General features: G+C 41.2%; 2 protein-coding genes across 3 annotated transcripts in view; one reads left to right on the top strand and one right to left on the bottom strand.

The window, feature by feature from the left end:
* The first annotated feature begins 209 nt into the window (after positions 1 to 209).
* On the top strand, positions 210 to 3,720 carry sord (sorbitol dehydrogenase). The gene is made up of 9 exons (XM_041035900.1): positions 210 to 379; positions 477 to 510; positions 880 to 1,044; positions 1,409 to 1,568; positions 1,727 to 1,845; positions 2,287 to 2,352; positions 2,473 to 2,651; positions 2,887 to 3,008; positions 3,212 to 3,720. The coding sequence occupies exons 1-9, from the start codon at positions 326 to 328 to the stop codon at positions 3,375 to 3,377; spliced, it is 1,065 nt and encodes a 354-aa protein (XP_040891834.1). The 5' UTR covers positions 210 to 325; the 3' UTR covers positions 3,378 to 3,720.
* A 1,115-nt stretch (positions 3,721 to 4,835) lies between these two features.
* apba2b (amyloid beta (A4) precursor protein-binding, family A, member 2b) overlaps positions 4,836 to 27,925 on the bottom strand; it is a 56,911-nt gene continuing 33,821 nt past the window's right edge. For both annotated transcript variants that reach the window (XM_041044622.1, XM_041044614.1), the window contains exons 3-14: positions 27,427 to 27,909; positions 26,088 to 27,142; positions 22,955 to 23,035; positions 21,456 to 21,495; positions 20,779 to 20,924; positions 14,261 to 14,347; positions 11,731 to 11,916; positions 9,647 to 9,826; positions 7,864 to 8,076; positions 7,583 to 7,702; positions 6,871 to 7,011; positions 4,836 to 6,192 (exon numbers count right to left, since the gene is read on the bottom strand). In XM_041044622.1, the coding sequence (XP_040900556.1) occupies positions 6,121 to 6,192; positions 6,871 to 7,011; positions 7,583 to 7,702; positions 7,864 to 8,076; positions 9,647 to 9,826; positions 11,731 to 11,916; positions 14,261 to 14,347; positions 20,779 to 20,924; positions 21,456 to 21,495; positions 22,955 to 23,035; positions 26,088 to 27,142; positions 27,427 to 27,889 (2,784 nt within the window). In that variant the 5' untranslated portion in view covers positions 27,890 to 27,909 and the 3' untranslated portion in view covers positions 4,836 to 6,120. The remainder of the gene's footprint in view (positions 6,193 to 6,870; positions 7,012 to 7,582; positions 7,703 to 7,863; positions 8,077 to 9,646; positions 9,827 to 11,730; positions 11,917 to 14,260; positions 14,348 to 20,778; positions 20,925 to 21,455; positions 21,496 to 22,954; positions 23,036 to 26,087; positions 27,143 to 27,426; positions 27,910 to 27,925) is intronic.

Raw genomic sequence — 27,925 nt, 5'->3', positions numbered from 1 at the left:
ATGTAAAACACACATCACATACACGCTTGTAAGAGTAATGAGCAGCAGCTACAAGAGATGTTTCATGTCATTTCCTGAGTGTAGCTACGGTTTGTTGTGTGGTAGCTTCCACCCCTGCAGAGTGGACTGTCCCATATGCGTTTGGCCAATCACACGCTTTGTTTTGGTACCAGCCCCACTGTCAGGAAGCTATCTGCTGCCGTCTGTACTTTGACACTGACTGAAACACGGGACACGCCGGAGATCTCAGTCAGGACCAGGACTCTGTCTGTATTTCGTATCGTTTCGTCGTCGCCCTGTTTCCAGCTCAGTGCCGTATTTGGTGATGGCGCAGGAGAATCTGTCCGTGGTGCTGCACGCTCAGGGAGACCTGAGGCTGGTAGGAGAGCGACCACAAACACATACCTGCATGTTAGTCACACTCTGCGTGAATGAAACTGACTAACACCTATTTGCATTGTGTGCGTTTCTCACAGGAAAAGCGCCCCGTCCCGGAACCAGGACCTAATGGTGCGTGTGTGCGTGTGTGTGTGTTTCTAGAAAATAAAATACACTACGTTAAGGTGAAATTTACAATTTATAGGTCACTTTTCAAAGCATGCACAATATATGAAAGTGCTGTGCATGTTATATAAGGTGATATTATTTCTAATTCATTAAATTTGAATTGCAGCTGCAGTTCCAGTCATTTTCCTCCATTAATGTATTTTAAACAGGTGGAAAACGACCCTTTGAATTTATGGCTGTTAAAGTTTTGCAGGGTCAGAAAAACATTTTGGCAAGGCTGAAATCAGGATAGTTTGTGGTGTCCTTTTGTGACAAGAAAATCAGTGTGTGTCACTGTGTCCCTGTCCTGTGTCCCATCATATTTGTACCCAGATGTTGTGCTGCAGATGCACTCTGTTGGAATCTGTGGATCAGATGTTCACTACTGGCAGCATGGTCGAATTGGAGACTTTGTGGTCACAAAACCAATGGTGTTGGGGCACGAGGCGGCGGGGCGGGTGGTGAAGGTCGGATCAGCAGTCCAGCACCTTAAAGTAGGTAAGTGGGTGAGTGGTGTGGGTGTATGTGTGTGTGGCTCAGAACTGTAAGGTACCAATGGTAGTGTCTCATGCAATGTGCACAGCAGAAATCTTCTGTTTTAGCTTTTATATTTCAAACAAATAATTTAAAAAAGTTATATTACTATGTAACTATACTATCTAACAAAGCATACTTACTGGGACATATGGATTATGTCTTCTTATAGTGACATGTAAATATAAATATATACATTCAGGGCACTCTAATGTCTCACACTGTACATCGTGTTATTTTACTAAAAACAAGTTCACTCTGATTCACACTGTAACAAAGGTACCTGGACAAACTTATCCAGTGCTGTGAACCTGACGTGTTTTTTCAGGTGACAGAGTGGCCATTGAGCCTGGTGTGCCCCGCGAGATGGACGAGTTCTTCAAAAACGGACGATATAACTTGTCTCCCACCATCTTCTTCTGTGCCACACCCCCCGACGATGGAAACCTGTGCAGATACTACAAGCACAGTGCCAACTTCTGTTACAAGTAACAGCTTTTTTTTTTTTTTTTTCAGGATCATGTGGCTTTACCCCAGATATTACCTAACAACCGCCTGATCTCTGACTGCCAACTGACTCTCTTGCCTAACCTTGGCATAAATCCTTTTCTGTCTTTCTCCTTTACTCTCTCTTTTTTTTTGCAAGGTTGCCTGATAATGTGACATTTGAGGAGGGAGCTCTGATTGAGCCTCTGTCTGTGGGGATCCACGCCTGTCGCAGAGCCGGCGTTACCCTCGGCAGCACCGTGCTAATCTGTGGTGCAGGTAGAAATGAGCCGAAAACTATTAAAATCGCACAAAAAACTGAGAACTGAATCACTGACTACTAAAGGAAATATTTTTCTAATGAGATGCTGCAGAGTGCATTTCAGGACATGCTGCAAACTAATATAAAAGAGGTGATTGTCCTTTAATTGAGTAGCAAGCCTGTGCAAGTAAGGAATCTCATTCAGCAATCAGTTGCAAAAGTCAAAATCACTCTGACTCAACAAAACTCAAGTGAGGCCAAAACCAGTGAAGCTTAACACAGCTCCTAAGAGACTTAATATTTAACAAATCCACTGCGTTGAAAACAAGCTAATGAATATTAAGATACATGTGCTCAGCAACGTTATACAGTATAGGTTCGATTTGCCATTATTGAAGTGACTCTTTTTGCTTGTATTGTTATGCAGTATCTACAGTCCACATCTTGTTTATTTCCAGGACCTATCGGGTTGGTCTGTTTGCTTGTGGCCAAGGCAATGGGGGCCTCACAAGTTGTCATCACCGGTAACACACACCGGGTTTATAAACACTTAACGTACTAGATACTGGTAGATTTTTTAAAAAAAATTCTTTTCCTTTTTTCGATTTTTTTGGTCTCTAATCCACCTCTTTTGCTGTGCTCAGATCTGTTTCCAGAGCGTCTAACAATGGCCAAAGAGCTGGGTGCAGACTTCCAGGTCACAGTGAAGAGAGGAGATGGACCTCAGCAGCTCGCCAAGAGTGTAGAGGACATGCTTGGAGCTCAGCCTCAGATCACTATTGAATGCACTGGTGTTGAGAGCAGCATCCAAACTGCCATCTATGTAGGTGACTTTTACTTTTGATACTTAATGTACACTTTGAAGGCAGGACTTTTACTAGTAATTTAGTATCTTTAGAGTGAAGTAAAGGATGTGATTACTTTCTCCACCGCCGCCTATTATCCATCACCATATGTATCTTAACACTTATTGTCTGTCACTGTGAAGCAAAAACACCAGAGAGTTTCAGTATCTGCAGACTCATAAAATAATCTGTGTCATATTCGATTTTTTTCAGGCAACACGTTCAGGAGGTGTGGTGGTGCTGGTGGGTCTTGGCTCTGAGATGGCCACTGTTCCTCTGATCAATGCCGCTGTGAGAGAAGTGGACATCCGAGGAGTCTTCCGCTATTGTAACACGTAAGAAAATATCCATTATTTTCACTAGTTGATTTGTGCACAAATGTTTAAAGCAAAGCTGGAGGCAGCTCCACTTGAGTTAACTTACAGGCAGTAATATTTAGGACATCCACGTCCTTGGATGAAATTCAGCTCATAAAGTCCTTATCAGGTATCACAGAGAGCAAACCCTTGAGTGAAACGTTCGTCTTGCTGTGTTGCAGCTGGCCGATGGCCATAGCAATGTTGGCGTCAGGTAAAGTGAATGTGAAGCCCCTGGTGACCCACCGTTTCCCTCTGGAGCAGGCAGTGCAGGCCTTTGAGACCACGCGTCAGGGTCTTGGGATAAAGGTCATGTTAAAGTGTGACCAGAATGACCAGAACCCCTGATGTGACCCTGTGCACTGAAAGAAAACAGGCCGAGTGAGAGCGACTCAGCATGACAGGCAGACTTCCACAAACTGCTGGACATTGACCCTGAGAAAGATAACAGATCTAGTCCAAAGAGACAAACGAATAACAGCACTGACTGCTCTATCGCTTCAGTTCAGACATTTAATCAACATCAAATGGTACGAGTAATTATTTTATGATGCTCAACTTTGTTATATAGCCTGTTTTAATTTCTTAATATGTGATTAGCAATTTTTTTGCAACTGGATTTTAGGATCATTTTAAACACTGCCATAGAGTAAATAAACTGTTTTAATAATAAAATATAAATTACAAAGTGTGTTGCATTTTGTGTCCTTTTTTTTTTTGTTTTTTTTGTTTTTTTACAGAACCTGCATTTCCTAGTTGTAGGCATTAGGGGGAACCAGAGTCTCAAACTGGAATCACCTTTAATTTAATTTTAAAGTTTTTTTTTAATTCAGTTGAGCTGCTCAGTGACACCTTACAATCAAATGTACTATGCACTCTAACATCTCAAAGTATAATTAATGTCATGGGTTTTCCAGTATGAACACACCATAAACTCAAAACTTGCTCCCGCCCCACACAACATAATAATATACAGTATGAACAATATTATCATTTTAATATTGTAGTATTTGCAGTTAGTGTATGTAGCATTAATGATGGCTTCTTTCCATTTAGGTACCAATATGGCTTAAAGGGACACTTGATGTTAATGTTATTATTTACGCCTGTGTTTCTCCTGCTGTGACAGGTCGAAATATCTGCTATGAAAAAGGAGTTTAGTCCATACAACATAGCAGAAGTGTGCTGTATATACATTATAATGATTGCAATGATATACTGTTGCAGCAAAAAAAAAAAAAAAAATCAATGTACTCAACAGTTTGTACAGGAAATGATGCAATACATGCCCCGATAGACATCAATCAATGTACGACTTAGGAGCGCCACCTGCCCATTAAACTGAAGAGACCTGGAGCTGTCTTACCTTCAGCAATTTGCCCTGTTGTTTCAGCTGTGAGCACATCGTCTGTTACCTAATCTGCTCAGAGTCAGTTTGTGGCATGAAACTGAGACACATGACAAGTCAAGATTATGAAAGAAACATACTTAAAATCTGCTCTCGTAAGTTTGATTTGGTGCTGTGAGTCAACAGTTTTATTCACTAAATTAAAGTAATAGGACAGTAAGTCAAAATTTTGACCATTCTCATCATTTTGACTTACCATGAGGATCATGTAGAACATCAATTTTTATTTTTTCCTTGTCCTGGTGGCAGTGGGCTCCCACAGGAAACAGGCCAACTGTGAAAGTAAAAGAGAAAACCTCCGGTAGATGAACAGGTCATGCTATAATACAGCTATACAAACATATTATATACAGTTTGATCCAATCCAACAAAACCAGGCAGGTTTAGCTCAGATTTTATTATCTTGCCACAGTGACATGATACTACTTTACGAGGCATGCACACAGATAATGTTCATATGGTTAAAATTTACTACAATGCATTGTAAAACCATTACGCGGTGGTAAGGCTTTTTTTTTCTGTCACAGTGTGTGATTCACAGTTCTCTCTCTCCCTCTCCAGACCGAAAGCCAACATACAGGTGGGAAGATGTTTGCAGTGACTAAACCTGTGTGTTTTGTTGTGTTTTGTTTTTAACATGAGCACAATACTAGACAAGTTTCTCTTTATGTACAGACATTCTAATACTGCTTATGGCAATGGGACGGCTCACACGACACAGTTACATTCACAATCCACTCATAGTATTCATGAGTTTCAGTCAGGAACACTAAAGATGAACACAGAGTAGAGTAACACGCAAAAGAAACTTCATTTTTCATACATGTGACTTTGATATCAAAAGCATAATTAATGCATGTTAATAGTTTTATTCGGTTGCATGTTATTTAAATGTGTGTGAGTGTTTGTACATGAGACTTAGAAAAGACTTTTGCCATTCAGAGGTTGAACTCCTGTATTGCCATAAAATGAAGTAAATCAAAAGGATATGGCGTTTCTCCCATAAACCCTTGCTGTAAGCATTGGTTTGATTCACATGTACATTATGTCGACTTACCAACATTTCAAACACTAAAGTAATTCCCCTTTTCACTGGCAACTACTATGACATCCGCCATTTAGTTTTGTTCTGCTCTCAATTCAACAGCAAGATTCAATAAATATTTACACTGCAGCTGTGGCCCTTCCCTCCCCGCTGCCTTCAGTCACAATATTAGCAAAATATGTATTTACATGACAAATAAATAAACAGAGAAGAAAATGAAACTATACAAGAAGTATAGTCGAAGTATCATATTGCATTACATGAATAAAAAAAGATCAATTGTGATGCAGTCACTTGATAAGTCCATCCACACAGTCACACACAGAAAAGCACAGACAAGGACAAATAAATAACAAACAGTATCCACACACACACACACGTACGCACTCATACACACACGCTGTCTCTGCAGCTGGATGGACGGAAAAAGCATCTCATGTCAATAAAATGGCTGTTGCATGTTAAGCACAGACAAGGGAGAGATGATGAAGAACTGAAGTCATCAGCTCAAAGAGAAAAAAAAAAAGAGAGAGAAGTGAATCGACAGTGAGAAGCCGTGCTCCCCCTCCCCCCCGGTCACTGGTCAGCTTGGTTTGCCCTGTCACATGACCAGTTACAGCTGACAGCCTGGCCATCGTTCATATGTACATAGGTGTCTCCTGTCCCGTTAGAAGTCTGAACATGGCTGCCGGCATGGTCTTCATGTGAATCTGCCAGTGGGAGAAATAACAACACAATCTCAAAAATGTATTTTCAAACAGAAAATTATGTTTAAATTATGTCAACCCAACATATTCTTTTAAGGGTGGTGATAGGCTGAATCCATCCTTCCACAATAAGGGATACTTGCATCCATGTCCAGCATTTTGTTTTTGTTGTTTGTTTTTTTTTATAGTAGTGTGACCTGTGGTGTACTTGCCAGACATAGAATGAAAAAAAAAAAAAAAACATCAAAATAAATGCAAAGCAACACAGACCAAGATATTCCTAGATATTCCTACATTTCCCATAATGCTACTGAACCGCATCTTTTGTTAGACTTGTTCTGCCTGATAAATGCCAGCGTATTTCAAACTCAATGTCCAGGTTTGTACAGTAGGTTTTCATGTGTAGTCTCCAACAATAAACTGAAACAACCCAAGATTATTTTAGTAAATTGAACTTCATGTGTAAAATCAGTGGAAAGCTCCTTAAACTAGACAGGCAACCTGTGTACATTCCTTTTCTATGCTGTGCACAGTGATTTACAGATCATTATAAAATAGTAGCAGCAGCAAATAATCTATGCATTTACACATGTGCATTTGTCCTCTGTGTGAGTGCACCTATGTGTGTGAGTGCACCTGTGTGTGTGTGTGTGTGTGTGTGTGTGTGTGCATCAGTTTCACCTCGCCAACAGAGTTTGAGAGGGCCTGGACAATCTTCTCATGTGCTGTGGCCACCACACTCTGCCCATTGATTTCAATGATCCTGTGACCCACGCGGACCCCGCCTCGCTCAGCAATGCCTCCTCGCATCAGACTGCATATCTGAAGGATAAAACAAACAGACACACACAAAGGCAAAAGGAAAAGTCAGGCATTTTGCAAGAATATGGAGTCATGTGGGAAATTAATGCCACTGGAAGGGTAAAATATGGGGATGGTATCTTAAACTGAGTCTGTAAGGCCAGGAGAGAGTCTACATTTAAACATTCAATGGAAAACGAACAGCACGTTAAATTGTTGCTAAGAAAAGTGGGATGTTTTTAGCGGTGATTGCAAAAGTTGCGTAAATACTGTCTGAGACAAAACAGCAATTTATCACAGCACTGACAGTGTTTCTTCAGTGTACCTAATGCAGAGGAAATAAAATAATGAGAAGATTAATCTTAACTGAGACAGGAATATGAAACATGCACGTGCTGTACGGTATTGTATGGTATAAAAAATAAACCAAACTAAACCACAAAGTTAACAATTTGTCCAGGGGAACAACACAACAAAGCAGTCAATTTTAATTTTAATTTTTTTTAATTACATCTTTTGTTAATAGTACTAATATCAAAGTAATCCACCTACATTCTCATGGTGGTCAGAAAGAAGTCAGATTAAAACTTACTATGCCGTTCTGGACACTGAAACCCAGCTGATATTTAAGGTCTGGTCTCTTAATGAGGACGGTGGTAACAGGAGGGCAGCTGACAATGTTCATCTTCACCTGGACCTGGTTCTTTAAGCCCTTTAACACACAGAGAAACACACAAACATAAAAAGCTTGTTCATTTTCACACATTAATTATGTGGTTAAATGCTTCAAAGCAATCGTAAATTATATGTATTTCACAGCTTCAGCTGCCTCTTACAGCCACACTCTTGTGTTCATCTTCAGTGCCTCCGTACCTTAATGATTCCCTGACAGGTGGCGAGTGGCAGCCCCACGAGGCTGGTGTTGTTGATGGACATGATCTGGTCTCCAATGCTGAGTTTGCCAGAGCGAGCCGCTGGCCCGCCGTTCATCATGTTGGCTAAGATAACTGTGGGCAGAATGGAGCCCCATCCGGACTCGACGATCACCACACCCAGGATCTCCCCTTTACTCTTCTCCAGCTGCAGCTGTGGAGAGGGAACGAGAGGGAGGAGGAGCAAACAGTTTGTTAGTCATTTTTATGTTTTATTGTGTACATAAACTGATAACCTGCCATTATGAACTGATTGATCTGAGCATGTTATGGTGCAAAGACAAACATTTTTCACTACTGAGTCCTCTGAGTTTTCTCTTTTACTCTGATGAAGGACACAATAAAGTCAAAAACATTAGTCTGTTTGCATCAGTGTGCTTCAGCCTCTTTTCCCTTAGGTATTTGCTGTGCTGAGAAGGACCTGATTCAGCTACAAATTGCTGGTGACTGTGTGAAAAACCCGTTTTCACTTACAACAACATGATTCCTTTTTGATACTCAATTTGACTTTCTCTAGCTCCCTTCCATAAATCAGAGCAGAAATCTGTTGTGTAACAGCAGCCCCGCAGCTCAGAGAAGAGGGCTGGAAAATATCATGATACCTGCAGTAACATGAGATAATTCACTTCACCTTAAGTCGCCCTATTTAGCATTTAGTCGCAGAGTTTCTGTGATATAACGTTTACGAGAATGGGACGGATGGCTGCACAACCATAAAACATAATGTCTCCGGCCACAGCTGTCACCCGTGTGGAGGCACAATAAGCTCTTTGTGTGTTTTGTATGCAAAAACCTAACTACAGCTGTCAGATAAATGTAGTGCAGTAAAAAGTACTACATTTCTGTGGAGTAGAAGTATAAAGAAGAAGAAAATGGAACATCAAATCTAAACTTAAGTATAGTACTTGACTAAATGTCCTGATCACTTTCCACTGACCATATCAGACCTTTTTTCTGCAGCATCTTAATGAACAATTTGAATCTGCACCTCAAACGTCCTCCCAAGGTGTCATCTCAGTGAACAAACCAAGCTCTGTTTAGGCATGAACATGTGTTTATGTTGGTGATAAACACAAAAAGATTACAAGTGATTTATTTATAGTGATTTATTCCATCAGTATTTTAATTCACAGACCTTTACACAGCCAGCTATTGTGCACATCTTAATCCTGTCTTCCTGTATACGTACATACCCTTGGATCCTTGAGAAATGAAGTTATTCTCAACACAGTTGGTTAGGAAGCTTAAGTGCTTCAAGAAAGCCCAGTTTCCCCTTCACTACAAATTACTCACATGCCTCTGATATAGCAGCTGTAGTGCAGTGGTGCTCATGCAGCCTCTCTGCTCATACGGCATATACTGTTTCAAGGTTTCTAATTCTCTTAAAACCCCTGGTAATGCTTTTAGGGCGCAGTGTTAGATAAAGGAGAAATTCTACAGGAACTAAACAGTGAGTTGACATGCTCTGAGTAGATTTTACTGTACCATCTGCCTCTCAATCTGTCTAATTAATTACTGTATACTTGTGTGTTTCTCCAATGGGCCTGCAGCATGAGTCTGATGGGTGCCACACGTTTATGACTGAGACGTTTATGTCTCATTTTTTCTGCACTGACACAAACCAAAAAAAGAAAATGGACGTGAAAAAGGACGTGCAGAGGAAAGACCCTGTCTTTAAGTTGCAAGGGATTTGTGTGTATATTGTACACTTAATATAAACCAACCTCTTTGCAGTTTTCAGAGTTGGAGAAGTGAATGAGGTCGTCATTGTACATCTCCTGGGTGTTGATGATGTCGCTGTACTCCTTCTGGCTCAGGTCCTCGGGGTTAATGCCATTGGCCCTCAGAAACTCCTGGTAAGCCACGCTGAACGCCTGGCCGATGGACTGAGCGATAAGCTGGGCCTGTAGGTGCAGAAAAAGCAGCAATGTGTTTGTGATCTTGTCTTGGGAGATCCAATAGAAGCTGTGTATAAATAACAGCACAGTGGGGGGAGAAAAAAAAAAAAACATCCGGTGGCATCAAACAATAGCGGCACTGAGTGTGCCAAGAATATGTTAAGGCATAATCTAAATTGATTTTCACTGTCATAAACTATTTGCTCCCATTGAGAGAGACGAGCAGAAAAAAAACTCAGGAACATTTTGCTGCTCTGGTTTCAATGAAAAGGAATTAATGAAGGCTATGAGCAGAAAAACTAAAGCTACACAAAGTAACAGCACTGGAATGATCCACAATTTAAGTTTATCAAGTGTCAGCTTTCAGATACAAAGATATTCCAGCACCAAAGCAGTTATTCCTAACCAGCAGTGCTCCGGTGGGTACGTCTGCATTCACCAGAGAGTACATGCACATATAGTGGAGAAGATCAGATAATTAAAAAAACAATAAACAAATCAGAGACTGTCAGTATGGTAAGAAAAACCAATAAACAGCCACGACAGGAGGACTGCACTGCAACCATCCTCAGCCAACTAGCACTATGCAAACCTACTGAAAAAAAAAAAAAATTGGGACTAAATATAAACAGATGCTTCCCTGGATCGCTGTGTTCCATGTGACAAAAAATGTTGTAACAACATCCAATTTTGTTTAAATACCCAATCTTGTATAATAACCAAAATATCCGACAATCAGATAACTGAAAATAACATCTAGTTTAAAATAATCTCAGATGAACACTTTTTTTTAAATACAGTGGGTGGTATTGACGAAGAGGTACCTGAGCTCATCTGATGGAGGCTGTCAGGGTTGAGTACAAAGAAACGGTGAATGCACTATACTGTTTTAAACTACTTTCAGTACAGAAGATATCTGCTACAAAGGAAAGTAAAAAGTTTGGAAAAAGTGAAATTAGTAAAATGAACATGTAAAAGTGAAAACCTGCAGACTTATCCTGGCTGTGAGAGATAATATAGATCAAGAGAGTAAAAAGGGTACCTCATTTTGCAAGATATATTTCCCTATTTTCCTATTTAATTGAATTCTATACTTACATATAAATCTTACGCAGAATTTGCAGACACTAATGTCCCAAACTGTCAAAATCAATACACTGTGAATTAGTTTTGCAGAGCACTAAAAAAGTCAAAAATAGGCAAACACTGCATACAGCCGGTGGAGCTACAATAACAGAAAGAGTTTATAAGTTGATGGATGAGCAGCTGAATAGTTCTATTATAACTCTGGCCGGCCTTTAAAACCTGGCAGCAAAATTAGACGAAGCGAGGACAGATTGGAGTCCAGCCTTTATACTGACTGGCACAGACGCTGAGTTGCTGGCTCCTCTGTGCAACATTGTTCATGCTGCCAAGTCTTGCTGAATCTGCTTCAACAAGACAAGCAGCAGCTCTGTGGTAAGAAAATAAATAAAAAATCAAAAATGCCCAGCCAATTTACATCATTTCACATCCATGGGCTGCTCTAATTGGTTATTAAAGGTCGCACAACAACATTTTTCGGAATATTTGTAACAGCTCTTATAATAATATGGAGCAAACATAAAATAATAATAATAATAATAAAATGATGTCTTGGAGCCAAATGGAGGAAAAATATTAATACTGGTGACAATCAAATAACACTTATAAAGCAATTACAAGTGTCATCTCTTTAATATCTTAAGAGGATTCATCTACCAAATGAGTCCTCTTACATAATAACAGAAAAATAACAACACTACTTCCTTTGGCGACTCTCATCTGTGTAACCTCTCACCTGCTCCAAGTCAAGGAGATTCATAATAAATCATTTCTTTCATAAACAGACAAGGCAGGACTGTGGACTTAACCACGCATGACACACTTACATCCTCAGACTCAAAGACATGGCATATCATCTTGTACTGCTTCTTTGCCTCGGGTGCCCCTGGCGTCGTTTCAATACAGTCCTGGGAGGCTGTGCGTGGCATCCGGCGTCTCGCCATCAGGACCACAATGTTCCCAATGTCAGCGATGTAGGATATAGTACGAAGTGCGTTGTCCATCATCGTTTCCTGCAGGCACATCAAGCAGAATCACATATCTCAAAGGCAAAATCAACTTTCAAACACCAACCACAGTGTTTTTATAATAATCTACAACTAAACACACTTTCAGATTGTGAATTTAAAAGCTAAAAAGAAAATGGAAAAACTCCTGTAATTGTATGAACTGTACTAATTTTACTGAAATCAAACAAATATTTGATTTGCAGCCCTGAAATCTAATAAAATTCACCAGGACCTAACATCTGAAACAAAGAATATGTGAACACAAAGACATTTAATAAATCAGTGTCTCTGAACTCCTAGAAAAATATAAACACTATATAACAAATGTATTTTTCCATTAATAAATAAACAAGAAGAATAAACAAGAAGTTTTTTTTTTAATTGTGAAAATATGATTTGTTATTTACATGAAAAAGCAACTCAGTAAAGAAAACCACTAAACTATAAAAAGTAAACTACAACTTATAAAGTTGGTGAAACTGTGTGTGTTACAAATATGTTCTGGTGACTCTGTCCTGGACAAAGCACATAGGGAAATCACTGCATCACACTAACAAAATGTATTAACGCACATTTCCACACTGATATTTTTATTTGTGTTGATCTGGTACGAACATTTCTGTGGGGAATATTCTGCAACTGTTTTTCTGGTTTTTCAACACAAGCCCTTATCCGTCTGGTTCAGCCAACAGCCTGTCTGGCATAATGTTTGAGAACAGAAGTACCTGTGCACACCATATTTCATGCCTTTCTCTGTCAATGCTGCACAATCATTATAGGGCAGAGTGTGAGATGAAAGTACCGCTGTTAGAAAACATTCAGGAACACTTGTGACTGAATTCAAAACTGCTGCATAATCTGATTACAGCCCAATAACATCCAGTAAATTAGATCTTGAGCACATTTTCATCTGGAAATAATGAACAGGTGCACAAAAAAAACTCAGAAGGGGTTTGGAGATCAGAGTGTTTGTATCGATGAAACAAGTGATTTGAATGGTGTAATCGTGTTTGTTCACTCGGCCTAATGACTGAGAGAAGACATGGATGTGAATCTGTGGGTTTCTTGAAAGGAACTTATATTTATTCATATTTTAGGATAATACGCTAAATCAAATTTCAGTTTAGTTAAATTTGCCTCATTAACTGTTTCTGGTGGTTTTATTACATTAGCCTAATTAGTGTTGTTGTTCCAGCCCACCTTTGGAGTTGTTCCTATTATGTATTAATGTCAGAAACCCCATATAAGCTGCTTCAAGTCTTTTAATTGCAGAAAGAAGGCGTTTTACTCAGAACCTCTCTTTCTCAGGAGTGCCAGGACCAGTGGCAACCAGATGGAAAAGAGAGGAAGATAGACTCTGCATTGCAGCACGTTAGTTTCTGCCAGGCGGCTGCCCACACACACACACACACACACACATAATCTGACGCTGCTCAGACGGCCAGACAGCGGCTAAGACTGAAATACTGCAAATGAATCATCTATCACTTATATATTTAATGTTAGTGTGAGCACAAAGCTCTATTCATGAACTGCAAAGCTCTCAGAAGTATCTCTGTTTGTATTAAAGACTCCACCTCCTGTGAAGACTTGTGCTGCTGCTTCACACAGCTGCTTGCTTTAAAGCTAAAAGGCAAAAAAAAAAAAAAAAACTTTGATAAAGCTTCTGCAAGAGCAGAAACAAGCATGGTTAACAAAAAAAAAGAGAATAAGAAAAAAAATCTGACAGGAAAATGTGATTTTTCATTCATAAAGACCTTCAGAGAGTCAAACTTCAATTTGAATTTTTTGACTTTTTCACTGGGTATGGCACTAAAATAACAGAATAAAACATTATGTTCTTCATATTCTAACCCAGCATCATCAAATAGGTAATCGAATAGAGGTGTGGTCATTAGCTGGATATACATATTCATAACATGTTTCTTCATCTATGAAGAAACATACAAAAACAACAAGAGCAGATTGTGCTGCAGTCAAACAGCTTGCTCAGTACACGCTCTCTGAGTCACCCTCCGTGAACAGATGTTTGTGCAACATTTTTTGGCTTGGCACGGTCTATTCTTATCTCTGGTTAAAGGGAATTCTGACAGTGACGTCACGAGATTAAACAAACAAATAACCTAATATAACCAAATAACAATCAGTGGTGGGATTTCATAAGAAGCAGCGTGTGTCAACATTTAAGCTGCTTTTATGATAGCTATGACACAACAACACTCCCCTGCTGTGTGGCCTTGTATAGCTCAGTGGGAAGCCGAAATACTAAATAAATAAATAAAACGGCAAGAAAAGCTGAAGAGAAAACACACGGAAACATGAAGTATACATGATTGGCGGTACTCACCTGTGAGTCTGCGTTGAGGACTTTGATCCTCTGGGTGGAGATGAACAGATCAACCTCAGTGAGGGTTTGAGCATCTCCGTCTGCACTCTGAAGAAACATACAAAACAGGAGTTGGTTAGGAACAACTCCTTTTCACTTTGACTGTTCAAGGTCTTTGTACCAAACTTGACCGTTCAGGGTAAATGGTTGTTCACAACTGCCTGAATGGTGTTTGTGTTAATGTTGTTAGATGGACAGGTTGTTCAAGTTTTAATGTGAGGTGGAAAAGGCAGAAAAAGTAAGCAGTTGGCAGTGGTGTTCGTTTACATTAGCTGTCCCTGGTACGAGGATGGCGAGCTGGCATGGAAACGAGAAACGGCTCAACACTAAACCCTTACCAGCTGGCTGTTACACCAGCGAGAACAACGCAGCTTCAGCACAGAACAAGCCTGTGCACATTTCCTTCTGATCACTTTGTGCGGCAGACCAATAAAATTGTATTTTATTCACGTTAATAAAAATTCCCTAATGCATTTAAAATAAGGGAATAGTCCTAAAAATATTAATAAAGCACACATAGCTGTAATTAAATACTTCATTTAATAAATAGTGAACCATTTATTTGAGACTGTGGCTTGAAACATTAGTAGTTCAATTTGTATCCCTACGAAGTATCTGAAAATGGAAATGGAAAGCTTAGAAAAAGATGTGATTAGATGTTGTAATTCACTTTTTGGGTGCAACATCTTTCCCTTGTCTATTTTCATTTCAGAAGCTCAAGTTTCCAGGGGTGCCTTTAGCCTGAAGACAGATATGAACTTGTAGTTTTGAATCAGCGCTTAGCATATGGGGCACAGTCAGCTCATTTATGAACACTGGCGAGCATTTACGATTGCAGCCATGCTCCCAATTCAAAATCCAACTTGTCCTGTGGATTTAATGCGTAACATTCTGCCGAGGTTATTGTTAGAGGAGGAATGAGAATCAGCTTCTCCTGATGGACTTCTGCCTGTACAAATGACAAAGACAGAAGTCCATTCTGCAGTTCGGAAAGCCGATCCTAAAACCTGATGTTTAGAAGTGACATGTTTGATTAAAGATAAGTTGCAATGTTGTTACACAAAGATATAACACAAGTGTACAATGAAACAAGAAAATGAGACCACAAACATGAGGCACCTGACAAATAAGCATTTCTTTAAACACTGTTGAATTGTTGTATGATTCTTCTTTTGAGCTTTCCTTAGTCAGAGCAGAGGTTGATCCCTCTCTCCACCGTGTCAGGATCACCAGAGTGAAAAGAAGCAAGGTATGAATAAGAATTAGAGTGAGACTTATCTTCTGCTTTAGCTGGTGTAAACGATGTTAATCACACAAAATTAGGCATGCACTGAATTAGGATCTCCTGAATACATAATTTAAATTACTTATGGGTAATGGCGATGTAAGTATGAAAAACTACTCGGGTTAAGTGATGTTTCTTGCTGTTCTCTTATCTGAAATGAAGTTGTATGTTTTTAGCCCCGCGGAAAAAGGTTATTATATTCAGTATGTTGTGCTTTTTTTTTTGCAAGCAAAACCTAAACTAAACAAAGTATTGTCATTTCTCATATCATTTCCAGATGCTATATTCATAATGTGATTCTGTGGGCTCAAAAACCACGATCACAACGCCACCAAATCCTCCAAAGCTTCTGATTCTTCTGCTTAAGAGAAGAAAAATAAATGAACTAAAAGTGTTATTAATAGAACTTGTATCACTTGAATCATTCCTGCCTCTCAGTTGGAGAGGAAAAAAACAGGAATCAATTGTACATCAAACAGAACTTTTATATTAGAGCTTGGGTAAGTTGTTAATGTTGTACAATACCTAAATGTTTTGTACTTACAATGTGCCTCTACACCTTTAAAAATACATTTCTGCTCACATGAAACAGTTCTTACAGTTCTCTCCCACAGGTTATTGCATGGTGATAACTGTATTAGGAGAAACCTGAGAAAGAATATAGGCTGAAGCTTCTCCCATAGTGTCCAGCTCACTCGTCTCCTGTTGCCTTGTGGTCACTGTGGTTACACATAAAATCATGTCATGAGTTGTTACTAAATTCGGTTTCAGCGGTTCCTCAGTCTTCTGCTTTATAACACAACTCCTATAATATAAAAAGTCCCCTTTACAAAAACATTTTATGATGTACCCGGTTAAAATCTGCCATTCCAGTTTTACTGATATAGAGACATTTTGACTGACCATAACCATAAAATATTAGATAGAGTTGTAATCCTTTAGTGTGACCACAGTTTGAAAAATGATACCACCTTTAAGCTTATGAAAGACTGTCACTGCCAAAATGCATAGACGCTCACATAAAATGTTCTGGAAGAACCCGACAAAGATTTGCTCAGCTTAATGAATGAACCCAGAAAGGTGCGAGACACAGATGGGAGAGGATACACAGACACAGACAGGCACAAATGAAATGGAAAAGAAAAGATGGAGAATGGAGGGAAAGTGGCTTAAGGGTCTTCTTTTTGCTCTGTTTATTACACACCGCCTTTTTCTTGATTTTGGCAGCCTTCTGTACCCTCTGGCAGGCAGGCAGGGAGGCAGGCAGGCAGGCAGGCAGGCAGGCAGGCGTTGGGACGGGACAAGGTCAGCGGATACGGGAGCACAAAAAACAGGAGGAAGAGGAGGAGGAAATAAAGAAAGTAAATAAAAGAAGGTAAGACAGTAAAGCCTCAAACCAAACAGCCGGTGTGCTATCGCTGCTCTCAGAAACAGAGAGAGAAAGTGTGACAGAGAGATAGAGGAAAAAAGGGAGAGGTGTGTGTGTGTGTGTACCTGAAGATGCGTGTGTGTGTGTGTTTGTGGAGATAGCGTTTGCACAGCCGTGTTGGTTATCAAATACAAATCAAAACAGCAATTACAGAAGGTAATAATTGCTTTTTCTAAACACAGCAAATCAAAAGCGTGAAGACATGAACTGACAAGGTTCCTGCATACCTGACATCTATATAAAGCTCAGTTAGGATGGCCTAGAGGATTTTTGGATGTTTATTTCTTCTTATCAGTTTAACATTTCAAGTATCAGTTTTGTGGTTAGAACATTTTTCAAAAGAAAGACAGACGGTAAGGCTCCCATTTCTAAAAGCACCACAGCTTACAAAGACGACTGTCAATAATTCAGGTTGCGTGTCTGGTTCCCTCTTTCTACCACCTTCCATGCTCATGTCACTGTCTAAACACCATTACCAGGAAGGAAAACAATCAACAACACTCACAGACGCAGGGGAGGGGATAAAGGTCTGAACAAGAATTTAAACTGTGCCCTATGGGGTTTGTTGTCTGGGCTGCATTAAAAAAGAAAAAAAAAATTACAAGGCTGAATCACTAAAACAGTTTAGACCTAAACGGAGGCAGCTTCACGCAGTTAATGTTTTTGATTAGCTCATCAGGAATTCTGTTATTGGAGGTGGCCCTACAATTGTTGGCCTTAGATAAGCAATCTTTTGGAGTACTCTTAGTACTTTATAATCTTTCAAAATCAGCCCCTTCTGTGTAAAGTTCAAGCTGAGCTACTGGCCCCCCTCCCCCTTTTCCTTCTGCCATCGACCAGAGGAAATTATCTTGACCCTCATTACATTTCCAAGCATGAGGCTGGTTGTTTGCCCCGAGCCCCCCGCGCGGAGCTGTGACTGCTAAGACTAGCATTAGTGGAAAAAAAAGCAGAGTAAACAGCCCAAAGTCTTTTTTTGGGTTTTCATTTTGTAGAGTTCACTCCTCCGTGATCAGCTCTCACGCAAGAGAGACATCTGAGGCTTTCAGCAGCATCTACTGCTCTGTTGAAGAGGAGCTGAGCAGGAGGGGGAGTAGACAGCAGGAAAGTGTGAGTGGAGGGGAGGGGAGGGGGGAGTGAAGCTGCATAAATATTACATCAAACAGAGAGAGCAACATGCCAAAAAGATCTGCATAAAAAACCTATACAGCCTTGCTACAATTTACCTGGCATACTTATTGTTGCTCAGTTCAACACTGAGAGGTCTAAGTGCCTTCTTGTGCTTGTACTAGTTGTCTGGGTGTGAACTGCTCTGAAGCAAATATACAAGTATGACTGATATACACTGCGTGCGTGGTTGGTCGGGTTTGTGTGCAGCTGACTGTGTCCATTTCAATGTCAAAGATTAAATGTTGTTTGGTGTACAGCTATTAATTTGTCCACGAGGGACAAATCAAGGAGATAATGGACGACTCCTTGTTCAATGGACTTGTTCCAAGACGGGGTAAGCACTAAAAGGTGAAAGCTAGCAGTTGCCATGGTTTCATCCTGGCAAGAGTTTTTGCAGGGAAGGCAACTGTGCATGACAGAGAGTGAGTGAGCAAGTGAATCAAACACGGGTTGGACAGATGTGAAATGATGCCGGCAGACATCCTGATTATGGTGAAAAAGGGGCTTTTAGACGAAAACCAGCCAAAAGACTTTAAGACCCTGGCCCCTCACTTTCACCTGTCACCCTTTTTTCTTTGTTTCAGAGTGCCCTTTGATCGGAATGTGACCCTTCAGAGTGGAGTTATCACGGATTTGGGGTTGGATCTTTAACTACAAAATTCCACTTCAATCAGAAGTAGTGGATTACAATAACTTTGTAACAGACTTTCAGTTGCAGTCTTTCATGTTATGTTCATGGTTATGATCCTGATCATATACTTAATGCTTACAGCTCAGAGACAAGTGTCATGTAAAAGTGTCAAGTACCATAATGCATGAATGCATAAGTCCTACTTATAGTCGTATTTACCTACTCTTTAATAAGATATTTACTTACTTAAATGAACAATTTATTCATTTTGCCAGTTTTAGATTTATCCAATGTATCATACGGGAAATGTGCTTGACAACACGCAACATTTGAAAATTGTTTTTCCATCTGTACCAAAATTCTGGTGTTGTATTGGCCTACACAGTCGCATCCCCATTATTCTTCCAACAGATCTGCATGATTATATAAATACTTGCAAGCATCAGTAGCCGTTTCTAGCCCTCGTCAGCCACAATTTGATATATATTAAGACTCATTTTTGAGCCGGCATGAGAAGCACTAACCCTCGATCCTAAGTGCAAGTGGGACAAATTACAGTACGCTGAAGCATGTAAAATTAAAGGATAGGGATGAGTGCTGGGACTAGTGAAGTATAAGGACAGGGTCTTAATCATCTGAGTCTGTCCTTTAATTAAAGGATAAAATGACATGTTTATTTACTTAACATTATACAAAAATAAGCAACCAGCAAAATGTGGCTAAAATAAAGGCAATAAGCCCAATCTTAGAGGCTGAAACAGATCTTATCACTGGACACAGAGTACAGGTCACCGATACTGGCTCCTATTTACTTTTTCAGGCCACTCTGATGTTTGCTGATATCATGCACCTGGAACTTCATCATGAAAGCTGACCTCACATTTCAAACTTAATTCCTGACATATCCCGCTGGACAGCCATACTCACATGTATCCATTGCACCAGTGACAAGTCTGACTACAACATGTAAGTTTCTAAAAGTAGACCACTACACAAGAGGTCATTCAATATTTAGTAATACAGCCAAGCCTGTGTTCACATGAGAGGCAGATAAAAGAGACTGTGGTCTGGGGCAGCAACTGTGCACCAAAACATCAGCGCTGCATGAAGTCATCATGTCACGAAACAACGTACTTGATCACACTAGGTCTCCTGGCCTCTGAGTCCACGACTACGAAAAGAAACTTTTTGAGAAATATCAATAAAATTAGGCAAAATTGGACCAATGAAATAAAAAATACAGCACTGTAATAAATTAAGAAAAAGGACACTGAATACTCCACACAGACGATAGACTTGGTTATTTCTTTTCTGATGTAGAACAAAGTTTTGTTTTTCTTCTTTATGCTCTTTGTTCTCTCACTGCCACTCCCTCTCTCACACTCGTTCACTGGCTCTCTCGACCCTGACTTTCTGTCTTGTTCAATTGTTTCGCTCTCAGCTCGTTCACTCTCTCCATATCACTCTTTTTTTGCTTTTAATACTATTAATATTAGCAGCACCCATTAGTTCATTATTTTGTGAATGAGGCCCTGCAGACTCCATCCCCCACTGGAATATATTACCCCCGGACCACAGACTCTTGTTCACCTGAAACTGTTGTACAGGAGCTAAATTAAGTCTCTGGTTGCTCCGGTCAAAATGCAGGTAAAGTTCCTGAGTTCCTTGAAAGGTCACTTGTCCCCTCGGAAAGATTGTGCAGTGGAAATGCCCTCTCAGTCCCTGAAGTTAGTTCCTGGAACTTTTTGGCTAAACAAGGACGAAAGATTCAGATCTGTATAGGTCCTCCAGGGAAAACGACAGCATAACTGAAAAAAAAAATGGCCTTTTGATTAAGGAGAGGTCTGTTTCTCTGCATGATTCTGACCACTGGATACCTTCAGGACAAAAACATGGCCCAAGCTGTGTGTGTTTACATGTTTGAGTCAATGTGCCTGGGTGTGAGTGGGTGTGTTTGTGAATACCTTGACCCTGCTGACAGCCTCCTGGGCCTGCATCATGCGTATGTTCTTGGAGGGGTTCCTCTCAGACAGCAGCTGAGTGGAACCCAGGTAGTTAGCAGCAAAGATAATTCCATCAATCAGGTCTTCTGGCTCGCAGGGTCCTGGGACTGGGCCAGGGAGAGGCAGAAAAGATGGTGATTAGCGGGGAGACACAGAAAAGGACAGAATGTGTTTGGACTGAAAGGGTCGGGTGTGCAGTGGAGAGGGTGTTGTAATCACCACAGTCGACGTGCTGTGTGGAAAAACAGAGCCAAACACTGTTGCTCTGGAGATGGAGAGATAACAGGCTGGGTGGGACTGAGCAGTGAGATGGCCACTGGCTGTGAGCTAATGGAAGTGCAGTGCTGGTGGGAGGCTGGGCTGAGATTAATCTGTGTCTGTGATATGTAGATGTGGACTCTCAGACACCCACTCAGGGACACAATGTGCTGTCATGATCTGAAGGAGCAGACAGGCAACTAAGCCCCTCACATATTATTAGGCCGAGCATCCGCCCAGAGGTAGGGAAAGAGCACTGGAAGAGTTATATCAGGCCTGTGATGTGACAGGCTGAAGGCAAAGCAATACTTGGAGTCGTTCCATGCAATTACAATATTTTGATTTCATCACCAAACAGGTGTGCGGACAGATTAACTTACCATCGACAAAGCTGGGGAACGACGCAACCTTCTTTGTTGGCTGGAAGACAAAACCAGGATATGGCAGATAAACTGTTGTGAATAGGTTTACAATGAATTAAACATGCCTCTACAGTCTCAAATAAACCAATCAAAAGCTTTACGTTTCACGCTGTGAAATGTTGTTTGGCTAGGCTATACTGTTTTCAAACAGCATATGTCAGATCATGGAATCAAGCAGTAATTCCTTTATTTTTCAGCTGGTCTGTATCAGGCCTTGACTGATGCATCTGACTGAATTTATGACGTGATGCACGGGGGGAGCCTGCTGATTTACTCCCCAGGATAAGAAAACATGGATGAGGAGAGAATCCGCAAGGTAAAGAAACACCCCATCGTGTAAAAACCATTTCTGTCTCTTTACTGAGACAGTGATTGTGATTCGTCTGTGACCTTCCACAAACATGCAGGTTGACCCTCAAATTGTGCAAGACATGATTGCCTTCTGCTATTTCGGCCAGTAGGTGGTTTTCAACTGCCATGACAACAAATCCTGTGTGAACAGCATGTGTACGTTGACGTTTAAAATTTGAAAGTACTTGTTTAAGATGTCATTCTGCTACATCAATGACTGTTGTTTTTATGACTTTATCATGGGCATCAATATCACTTTCAGCAGCAGGTTAAATGCGGTTCTGCTTGAATGCAGTGATGCAAAACAATCCCCCTCACCTGCTTTAGACGATCGATGAGGCAAAATACTCTTAAAATTTAGTCACGCACTGTATGGACACAAGACCAGCTGAACTCTTGATCCCTGTAGAGAAATTCCCTTTGGTGCTTTTACTCAGAATAGACATCATAAATATTCAAACATTTCTATTTTTTTTCCAGCAATACTCTGCCCCACATTCACACAGTTACATGCATTTACACCTGCATTACTGCTGCGGAAACTGGGTACATGAACTTTGCTCAAGGGCACTGCAAAAGTGGGTGTAGTGAGGGTGACAAAGCGTTACTCATCCATTTCCCTCACTGACATAACTGAAGAGAGAGCATGTAAAGAAGGGAGGAGGAAGCTATAGACAAAAAATGGCCACAGAGAGGGGTGTGAATTGTGATGCTATTCATGAGATTCAAACACTCACCCCACTGGATCAACTGGATCCTCTAAACCGCTCACTGCACATTCATAAGGTTTACTCCACCCAAGGACAAAGTGATATGGGTGGAGCTTGTACAAGGAGCCATCACTGCAGACATCTCAGTGAAAAATGGCTCTCATAAAACCGCAAGCAAACACGCTGCTCAATTACCAGGACGATATCACGCCGTAAGCAGAGGACATGAGCTGAGGTTGTAATTACACAATTACTCATTTATTCAGATAGTCACACACACATCTATGCACACACACACAAACAACAACAACCTCTGTCTAAACTGTAAACAACCTCACAACAGATCAAAATGATGATGAAGGAAACACTGCGACAGAATATCCAGCAACATCTTACCTCTGGTACATTGTTGTTCTCCAGGGGAACGTTGAGGTCGGAGCGCTGCTGTTTTCTGGGTTGCTCTGCACCATTGCTCACCTGGCAGGTGAACACAGAAGAACACGTGTGAGTGGATAAGAATCCGAACAGGGAAAAACAGAATAAGACATGGACAACATCTCCTTTCTGGTTCTGTTGCTAGCTGGAATGGGCCACCGGGCCACAAGTTGAAAGAAAGGTCATGTGACTCTGATGTGGTCGGTTTTGAATGTGTTAGTAGGACTAGAACACAAGCAGTCTGGGTTGCTGTGGACTGGCACATAGTTAAGTCCTGTCTCTCACTTTTTCCTCCAGCCAGCTCTTTCTTGCATCTCATTTCTCATCACATATATGGACATACACTATATCCAGCATGTAATCACACAGAGGGAGGATTACATTTACTCCCCTGGATATCCATTATATAGTCCACAATTGAACATTACCATTCAATTGTATTACTGGCTGATATGAACATCCTGCTGCCAGTAAAACCTCCATCTCCTTGCGGAGTGGCAGTGAAAACGTGAAATTCAGAGGAACAGGCCATGCTGTTACGCATCTGGAACTGAAATTTAATCACCACATGACATTAGTGGCCTCCTTTGCAAAAAGAGAGGGAAACATAAAGTCCTGATCAATATTCATCATGCTGCCCAACTCAGTTGTGCAAACAACCATTACATTAATGAGATTTGTGTTGTTGTTTGGTGGGATGGAGTGCTAAACTTTCCCAAGTGGATCCAGTCAAACCGTGTACATGCCTTCATCTGCAATAGCTAATATCAAACAGGACATGTGGAACTTTATCATCGATAAATCAGTAAAACATCAATTTTAATTCATCCAACAGCTTCTACCAATGTTTACAGAACAGGACAAATTTAACAGGATATTTTGTAACTGTGTGCTATTGCACTCATGTAACTGTTAATCAAATCAACTTTAAGTTCAAACTAACATTATGTGGCATATGCTATTTTTCCATATAGTATCTTCAGGTAATAGTAGCTCTGAGGCCACTACATCCATCTACAAAAGTGCTCCGTTGTCTGACCGACAAGCGCTACTGGAGCAATCTTTACTTAAATGTGCTGCACCTGGCAAATAAATTTATGTCATCTTCAGATAAGGATAAAATATTCATCTAATCTTTAAAATTAAAGATATTAATACTATATTCCTATGGGCACTTTGTATGTCTGTCTGATGGATACACATGTTAAGCTTTTAGGCAAAAAAAACAAAGAAACAGCATACATTTTAAATAACAAATTAATTGCTTTTAGCAGAACTAAGCCCAATGAAATGGATTCCTTTATGGTAGTGAGAGTGTGAAAAAAGTAAAGCATTCATTTGATACAGGATATTATGGGAATTGCAAAAGATGTAACACACGGTAACACATTATTTAACACTGACATACTGGTGTAGCACCATTTAAAATGAGATTGAAGTACTATGTAATACTTTGCTTTCGTCAAACACATCACACCAGCAGACTGTGCATAGATGACCTCCCTCTGTTTTGTAACTCTTCTTTTAACATAATCTTTTGGCTCCACGCTGTGCGTGTGGATCATGTTGAAGTGGAGCACAGAGAACATTTCATTTCATAACAGAGGACAAAACCACAGAATCATCTTAGTGAGTCTGGGAGTCATCTGGATCTGCAGTGTACTGTACATTCTTCCAATTTAATCTAGCTACACTGACTGACCCAGTTCTGTGCTACAAATGAGTTGCACACAGCAAATGTACAAGCACATGTGCACACTGTGGAGCAGGTGTGTATCAGCAGGATGCCCACAGGAGACTATCCCTGTTCTCCTTTTACCATCTGACTTTTAGAAGATGGGGGAGCTCAGCGTGTGTTTGAGTGTATTGATGTGTCTGTACAGTGTGTGTGCACTCATCCAGGTCTGTGTGTGAGAGAGAGATGAGGAGGGGGGGACATCTCAAGGTAACATGGGGGAGGGGTGAGGCTCCAGCTATCCTCTGGATGGCAATGAGTAACATGTCACCTGTAACTCATTTCCAGCTCCACACCACAAAGCTCTTTTAATCATTTCCAGTGACAAGGGTCTCTGCTACACAGCATTACAATAGCCTGAATATACAGTATACAGTACATCTTCTGCATAGGCTCTGACCATATTAACACTGCTGTTATGGTGTCATTTTGCTCCTATTCATCTTGAAGCCTTTGTACCTTGACTTCTGTGACTGTGCAGCCTGCAGTGGGAAATTTAATGAGACTTATATTCAAGTAACCACAAATACATTTTGCACATGACTTAAACTGCATAAGCTTAAAATTTAATCTTTTTTGGAGGGAATGGGGAACAATGTCCTTTATTACTGACTGCATTAATCACCATCAGCTACCAAATTTGTTTTTCCTTGAATAATTTTGTTTCTAAAAATCTTTATTGGGATGTTGTTGCAGTAAAGCTGTATTTATAGTAACGCTAGGGATTATAGCGTCGCAATGGGGTCTATGCACACAACAGCTAATATGCACTTTCATGCATCGTTTTGCAAAATGTATAAATACATGGGGCTATGGTGGCTACAAAAATACCATGAGGAAACTGAGACTTTGTGTTCTCTCCCACAAGTTTATGGTGCCTGTGAAGACTGTTGATAGTAAAGACCATTTCAAGAAAAGCTTAAAAAAAGGTTCAGTAATCTTCTCCTTTTTCATAACGCTAGAAAAAGTTTGCAATCTACCAAAGCCCATTTCCAAAGCAAACCATCTGATCACCATTTCTGTCTCTCTAACACTGAATGGACGAAATGTAAACATGATTACAGCTTGTCTATAGCTAGACAAGGCAAACCTTTCCACTGTCACTGTACCTTGTGAAAGGATGAAAGAATGTAAACACAGTCACTCTGATGCTTATGATTAAACCACAATGTAGCATGATAACGCATGACATCCATTTAGTTTTGCGGTGGTGCTACAAACAGGTGATCTCAGATGCTGAACTCTAAATGAATTCCAAACAAGAGGCTCCATATTTGGTGACACACAAGTATAATTCTAGCTTTAGTGAATGTGAACCATGTAAAACAATAGCAATGCTCTGCTTCTAAAACAGCTCACCTGCTCCTGTGACCATCTCTGCCTGTCTTCAGGGGAGCGTGGATGTGCCTTGAGGCCCCTCTGGAGGTCGGGGTTATTGTGGTGCATGGAGGGGAGATTCAGGGACTTGGGCCTGCTGTCGTGGCGGTGGTGAGCCGGTGGGTAGGGGGCTGCGTCAGGCTTAGCGTGAGGGTAGTCACTTGGTGTGGGGTCCTGCACCAGCTCCTCTGGACTTTGGTCAGTACCACTGCTTAGACTACCCATGCTCATACTCATCTTGATCTCAGCAACAATTTGGTCAATGTCCTCCTCTGCTTCCTCCCCCGTCTCCCCCTCTACCACCAGCACTTTACGGCTACGGTATGGAGAGACTCGCACTGAGTTACCATTGTCCTCGGGAGCATAGTAGTCTCCAGTGTAGGCTCTTCCATGTCTCTCCTCCTCTTCACCTTCCTCATCTTCATCCTCATTAGGGCAGTACTCTTCGCTCTCTGCCTCCTCCTCTTCCTCTCGGGTGTGCAGGGTGTCTTGCAGGGAGGGTTGGTGGTGGTGATGATGGTGATGGTCCAGGATGGGTTCTGGTCTTCCATTGTATATCTGCTCGTCTGGATCTTGCTCCACTACCTCACAGCGAACCTCCCCCTCTCCTTCACCCCACTCCTCCACCCTGTGCCTCTCTCGTCCCACCCACTGCTCCTGCCTGACGTGGTCCTCCTCTTTCCACTCCACCCTCGCCTCCTCATCTCCCTCTCTCCACTCCTCTCTCACCTCTTCTTCCTCTTCTCTCCACTCTTCCCTCACTGCTTCCTCTCCCTCCTCATCTTCCACCCATTCTTCCTCTCTCACCTCCCCCTCACCCTCTCCCTCCTCGACCCATCCTTCCACAGCCTCCTGGCATTCATCAGTGTGGGGTCCGACTGGGTGCATGGTGCCAGTGCAGTCTCCCTGGCTATGGCTATGGCTGTGGCTGTGGTTGCAGTCTCCCTGGCTGCTGCAATCCATACCTTCCAGGTAGCTGTCGTCCTCTGGGCAGTAGCGGATGTAGTAAGTCACACCCTCATCCTCCTCTGCCAGTCCTGGAGAATTTATTATCGTAAACAGACATGTATTTTAACATCTAGGGCTTGATTATTAAAAATAAAAAAATAAATAAATTTTGATGCTGTCTATTAATCTCAAACAACTACATAACACTGGGAGGCGTGGTTTCCAAGTTTGTTTTCATGTGGGACATCAGGTATGCTCAAAAAGAAACATATTGTAGGTGCATTTTACCAAACTGCATGATTTATAGCAAGGGTGGGAGCAGCCGTGCTCTTTCAATGCATACAATAAGGATGACTATTGACGTCGCACTCACCGTCATCGTAGTCTTCCTCGTCATCTGAGGTGTTGTTGATATAGTCAGAGCTGGAGTCATCATCTAGGCTGTCAGCTCCACCGTGGAAGTCCGCCTGGTCATGGTCATCTTGTTCTGGTGTGGAGGGTGTTGCTGGCCGCTGATCCTCCAGTTCTACATCTGCTTGGTTGCTGTATCGCTTCACTTCAGCCTCTGTGTCTACGTTCACTTCCGGATGATTGCGACCCACATCTTGAGACTTGGGAGAAGAATATTGTGCCTTGCAGGAACGTGGGAGGGGTTTCGGATCATGTGACTCTTTGGGATAGCGGACAGGGCGTTGCCGAGGGGGAGGGGCTTTCAGATCACATGGCTCCGTAGGATGAGGGGGGGGGCAGGAGACAGGGCCTGGAGCAGCCATGCTGTTTCCTCCGCTAGTCCCTGGCCTCTTCCTATGAGCCATGATTGGCGGCTTACAAGCCATGCATTGTTATTGGTGTGATCCTGGGAAACAGACAGA

This window comes from Toxotes jaculatrix, chromosome 1, assembly GCF_017976425.1.
Source record: "Toxotes jaculatrix isolate fToxJac2 chromosome 1, fToxJac2.pri, whole genome shotgun sequence".
Lineage (NCBI taxonomy): Eukaryota > Metazoa > Chordata > Actinopteri > Toxotidae > Toxotes > Toxotes jaculatrix.
The sequence above is the reverse complement of the archived record's forward strand: the minus strand, read 5'-3'. Positions and strand labels throughout refer to the sequence as shown.